The sequence below is a fragment of the Microtus ochrogaster genome, chromosome 6, assembly GCF_000317375.1.
Source record: "Microtus ochrogaster isolate Prairie Vole_2 chromosome 6, MicOch1.0, whole genome shotgun sequence".
NCBI lineage: Eukaryota > Metazoa > Chordata > Mammalia > Rodentia > Cricetidae > Microtus > Microtus ochrogaster.
The window spans coordinates 19,995,215-20,001,150 of NC_022013.1; the positions used below are offsets into that span (position 1 = coordinate 19,995,215).

General features: G+C 46.9%; 1 protein-coding gene across 1 annotated transcript in view; it reads left to right on the forward strand.

Annotated features, from left to right (window-relative positions):
* Zcchc2 (zinc finger CCHC-type containing 2) overlaps positions 1-5,417 on the forward strand; it is a 187,349-nt gene extending 181,932 nt beyond the window's left edge. Inside the window, exons 16-17 of the mRNA XM_013346665.1 lie at positions 1,410-2,882; positions 3,654-5,417. Coding sequence (XP_013202119.1) covers positions 1,410-2,882; positions 3,654-3,721 — 1,541 coding nt within the window. The 3' untranslated portion in view covers positions 3,722-5,417. The remainder of the gene's footprint in view (positions 1-1,409; positions 2,883-3,653) is intronic.
* The last annotated feature ends 519 nt before the right edge of the window (positions 5,418-5,936 follow it).

A 5,936-nucleotide genomic window follows, 5' to 3' on the forward strand; every position in this document is an offset into this window, starting at 1 on the left:
GCTCCCAGACGCACACTGGGATGGAAAGACAGAGTCCCTTAGAGTGCTCCCAGACGCACACTGGGATGGAAAGCTTTGAACACTTTCCAAGTCTTGAGTACACACAAAGGCCTTCAGAGGTGTGTGGCTTTGTTGTTGTTATAATGCCTTGCGACTTTCTGCTTCCCAAAGTCAGTACAAAAAGCATGACCCCTGTAGTGCTTCAAAAAACCATAGGGTTACTACCGTGACTGCAGACTTAAAGCTTTAATTCGTATGAAAATTGAGCTGACCATCTATATGAAAGATGGCTTCCTTTTTTTTTCCTGACTTGATTTTTGTTAACGCTGCACTGATGGATGGTGAACATCCAGTGGCTTGAAGAGGTTATTTAAAGTTTAGTAATACGTAGTGTCATACTTTACCTATTAGGGAGCATGTTTGCTAGAACCGTTCGGTCATTTGTGTAAGTTCCCCTCTAATATAAATTGAGACAGTTCAGCTAATAACACTTGATATTCTGTGTTTGGCTTTTCTTTAGGAAGGTTACTTTTGATATACTTGTTTCAAGGATGTTTAGCATTGTCAACTACCTAGAACCACTTTTTGCCTTAGTGAACTCTAAGCGCCAAGTGTAATGCTGCTTAGTTGATGAAGAGAAAGTTCTTACAGTCGGTGCGATGTCTAGCTGTTGTGTAAACTGAAGTGCCATGTTCACCGTATGTACACAGTGCAGCAGTTAGGACCGTGGCTACTCTGCCGTGTTCACCATATGTACACAGTGCACCAGTTAGTACCGTGGCTACTCTGCCGTGTTCACCATATGTGCACAGTGCAGCAGTTAGGACCGTGGCTACTCTACCGTGTCTGGAAGCTGGAGTGGCTTCTGTGTGTACCATGGTATACACAAGTACAGGGCAGTTCTGTGTTTTGCAGTGTAGTTGTCAAGAAATAGTGGTGCTTGCTTTCTTATTTTGCACTTTGTGTTCCAGAATGTTCATGGTAGGACTAATACAAGTAGCTTTAAGTGTTCCCTGCTGAATATGTAGTGGTAGAAATTCTTAGTCTGTTTCCTACCTTAAGCATTTGAGTTAAATATTGTCCTGATCATAGTTCTTAAATTAAACATTTGTAAGACAAATTTAAAATCAGGTTTATGATAGTACAGAACTAAGTAGATCACCTAAAAGTGCTACGTAATGCTTTTCTAAGTAGTACAGTCGTAGTGCATGTGTGTCTGTGTGTCACCCTGGGTGACCTTTGTCACTGTGAGAGATTAAAACATGCTGAGAGCCGAAGGCCAGCAGACGTCAGCGTGGGCAGTTGACACCTGCAGACTTAAATTCATCTTAGATATACCTGGATGGTAGTTCTAGTAAGAAAAATAGGAATTGAGCCTGGGTTAATCCATGTTTGTATGTTTTCTTTAGACACAGACAGCAATTCTGAAGATTCTGGGAACCCATCAGCAGCCAGGTTTACAGATTATGGCTCTGTCAACCAGACCATTGCCGTCAAGCCTCCTGTGCAGATGATCTCGCTGGGGAGCGGGAACGGAAGCCTTGTAGAAGCCCCACTGACCTCACTGACCTCGCACAAGTACCCGCATATCCCCTTCATGCCCCCGCTGCACTGTGTCATGCACAATGGTGCCCAGAAGTCAGAAGTTGTCATTCCTCCACCCAAATCTGCAGATGGCAAAACAATAGGGATGCTTGTTCCTAATCCTATGGCTATTTCTACAGTGATGGAGTCTACAAATTCAAGCCCTGTTGGAATCCTAGGCCCAGCAGCTTCTGGAGATACAGAGAAACACCTGGAGTTGTTGGCTTCCCCGTTACCAATCCCGTCATCTCTCCTTGCACACAGCAGTGCTCCTGCTCTGCAGCTGACATTGCAGAGGCTAAAATTGCCACCTCCGCAGAGGTCTCCTGAGAGTTGCACAGTTAATGTTCCACAACAGCCAACCGGAAGTCTGAGCGTGGGATCACCAAACACTGCCTTTATTCCTGTCCATAACCCAGGTAGTTTTCCGGGATCTCCTGTGGCTGCCTCGGACCCCATCACAAAATCTGCATCCCAAGTGGTAGGACTCAATCAAATGGTGCCTCAGATTGAGGGAAACACAGGGGCAGTCCCTCAGCCTGCCAATGTGAAGGTAGTTCTTCCTGCAGCTGGCCTCTCAGCCGCACAACCACCAGCCTCCTACTCCTTTCCAGGCTCGCCCCTTGCTGCCAGTGTGCTACCCACCACAGCCACTTCTGCCCAGCCAACAAGTGGAGGCATCGGTCAAGCCCAGTCCACAGCTCCTCCTGCTGTTCCTACCCACACCCCAGGCCCTGTCCCCAGCCCCAGCCCTGCCTTGACACACAGTACTGCTCAGAGTGATAGCACATCCTACATTAACGCTGTGGGCAGCACGAACGCTAATGGGACCATAGTGCCGCCACAGCATTTGGGCTCAGGTCCTTGTGGCTCCTGTGGGCGACGGTGCAGCTGTGGGACCAATGGGAACCTCCAGCTAAATGGTTACTATTACCCCAATCCCATGCCGGGACCAATGTACCGAGTCCCGTTCTTCACTCTGCCCTCCATTTGCAATGGCAGCTACCTCAACCAAGCACATCAGAGCAATGGAAACCAACTTCCTTTTTTTCTGCCTCAGACTCCATATGCAAATGGACTGGTGCATGACCCAGTCATGGGGAGCCAAGCCAACTATGGCATGCAACAGATGGCAGGATTTGGGAGATTGTATCCTGTGTATCCAGCACCTAATGTAGTTGCCAATACCAGTAGTTCTGGGCCCAAGAAGAATGGGAATGTGTCATGTTACAATTGTGGTGTGAGCGGACACTATGCCCAGGACTGTAAGCAGTCGTCCATGGAGGCCAATCAACAAGGTAATCACACTAACTCCCAGAGGACTTGTTTTTGAGTTCCCCCATTTCTTCTTCCTTCTTGATTATGTGATTCTGTCTTAGCAGAAAAGATCCGTTCGTGTGTTTGTTTACAGAGGCTGTATTTTCAGTGACAAATCACAATGCAAGCAGAGAAACTAGTGTAGATCCAGGTCATGTAGCACAGGGAAGGTTAGAGGAATAAACACCAGAGAACTTCTTAAGAGTTAGAATCCTCTTTCATAGAGGAAGCTAAGTTACCTGAGACACAAGGTTTTCAGTCTGGTTAGAGTCAGTGTGCAAGCATTGGCTCACGTGTGCCCGTGCTCTGTCCTTCATTCTGTACGTGTAAGGGAAAAAGTTCAGGAACAGAGCGATTTGGACAGAGTTTGGGGGTTAAGAGTGGAGTTGAACAGTGCCAACACCCAGAAAGAAGAACGTGCACTCAGACGGGTGCAGGACCAGGTTCAGCTCTGACTGCTCCTCCCTCGTGCACTTGGCCTTTGTCGTGTGCCAAAGTCTTATCCAGAAAAGGTCTTGAGTCAGGCAGGTATCAGGTCCTCTCAAAGGGAAATCCAGCTAAATAGCTTTAGGTTATACTTGAAGCACAAGCTTGCCGTTGCTTCTGGGAGAGAATAACTTCCTTGTCATTGTGGAGCAGAGTTAGCGCTGAAGCAGGGCCTTTGGAAGCATGCCCATTGCAGTCTTGTGTAGTGGTTTGTGATACATGGATTCATAAGCGGTGACTTAGCCGTTCTGTCTTTCCTGTTTTAGGCACTTACAGACTGAGATACGCACCTCCCCTCCCCCCTTCTAATGATACGTTGGATTCTGCAGACTGACCGAGTAAAGCCTGCCTACTTAATGCACTCAAGTGGGGAGTCATGGGTGTGGAGGGGAGGAAAGGAAAGGTATTTTGTTTCTTTGTCTGTACACTTCCTACATTTCCATGCAGTTGGAGTTTTCATTTCTCTTGTACCAATGTCCAAAATAAGGAAGAATGCAGAGCTCCTGAGCCCCTGGTCCCCGGGTCAACAGCAGGCCTGGATGACACGTGTAACATAAACTTCAGACAGACTCTGGAACGAAAAGCGTTGCTGTGTGCTTTTCTACACTGAATACTTGCTGTGTGCAATGTTTACTGAATCTGAACTGTGTCGACCTTATTTGTCCTCACAACACTGGCCTCGGCCGTATGGTTGGGAAAAGCTGTGCTGCTCGCGGCTTTCTCACGATGACTCTGGCCTGCCGCGGGAGCGCTCAGCACTGCGCCTGTCGTGCTTCTGTGACCTGCTCTGTATGACAGGGAACATGTCCCACCATTCATTGTAGAAGTCAGATCCCCGAGAAGTATGTATATATGTCATAAAAAGCGCCACGTAAATACATATATGCAGCACTTACCCACGTACCCTGGGAACAGTGGGAGAGCGAGTCAGGCTGGGGAGCTGGGGCTGCAGCAGACGGCTTTCCTTCCATCGTACAGACAGACAGGGTGAGCGCACCTGTGTGGATGGTGTCTGTACGCGATGACTGTCAACAGCCGGTTCTGCTTGTTGTCTACACCTCGACCTGATGAGACACTGCTGGAGTGGAGATGTCCTCTTCTGCTGCACCAGCTGTGACATGTCACAGATGTTTACATGTGTGTGGGTTGTCTCGTCTGCTCCCCGACCCGCTTACCACGATGCCGATGATAATGTGAACGACTGGACTGAGTGGGCTGAGACAGGTTAATCGTGGCAGTGTCATGCCGCTGAGTTTAATGCTGCTGGGGTTTGGTTTGTGTTTTTTTGTTTTGTTTTTTTTTTTAAAAAAAAGCCAATCTGTATACTAAATTGCTTCCAGGTAATTTTTGATTTCCTGAAGTGCACTGAGGTTATCTGGGAGAGTGGATGTATCTTCAGTGACTGCTGCATTCCACAGTAGTGAACAAGTACGACCACGTGGTTGTAAGCCTGAGGGGTAAGAGGGCTTCCGTTCCTCAGTAAAAACGTAGAGGCAATTGACTTGTGTTGTGGGGAATACAGTTGGGGTGTGGCAGAGGCACTGAAATGTTTGGTCTGGGTTCAGAAGCCAGACATTGTGAGACAAAGAAAAAAAAACTTGAAGAACAAAGAAGCTAGTTCAACACTTTAAAGTAGCGTTTATATTTATAGCCCAATGTACATTCTGAGACCTTCAGGGGAGAGGAAGGGGGTGTGGCTGTGTAGGTAAGAGCTTTAATTTAGAAGGAAATTATTTTGATTAAATATATTTTATTTGATCTGGGTATTTTTGGACCACATTATTAATTGCTAAGCTGCGGTTGAGTTGTTCGGGGAGAGTATCTAAGCCTTGTCCAGGTGACTGGAGCTCCTGTTATGATTTCCAATACTGTACTGTACATAGGAGGTGTGCTGCCTTCTCGTTTGTACGTTTACCATACACTTTGATATTGAAATGTTATGTACTGGAAAGGCCACTTATATTTCTAGGACAGATTGGATTTTATGCAACCTTTTTCCTTGAATTAACAGCAATAAAAAAATGAAAACAGCTTAAGAATTGTGGCTTATTGCAAGTTTTATAAAACTAAAAATGAGTTTTTGTGGGGATTTTTCTTTTAAAGAATCAGTTCGTTTCCCCCCTCACATGGCAGTGTCTCCCACAGGACTCCTGGCCTGCCTGGTCTCCATCTTCTCCTAGTGTGGTTGTGCTTCAGCCTCTAACGGAAGGGAAACCCCTGTCTTCCGAGAAACTACACTTCTGATTTAGGGTCCCCCTCACCGACCCCATAGCACAAAGGATCCAAATTTAGCATTTTGTTTTCTCTCTCTTTGGGTAGGGGAGGGGGCTGTTGGAGGCACACAGCTATCATGGTTCAGTATTGGGTCTTTTTCTTGTCTTTGGTTCTTGTGTAATCCGGTTTGAGTAGACATGTCTAAGACATTGCAGGCCAGTGAGCCTGCCGTGGGCCTACCTCCACCGACAAACTTCTCCATCAAGGCCACACTTCCGAAGCCTCTCCAAACCGTTGCCAGTCACCAGTCGGGGACTAAGTATTCAATGCCTGAG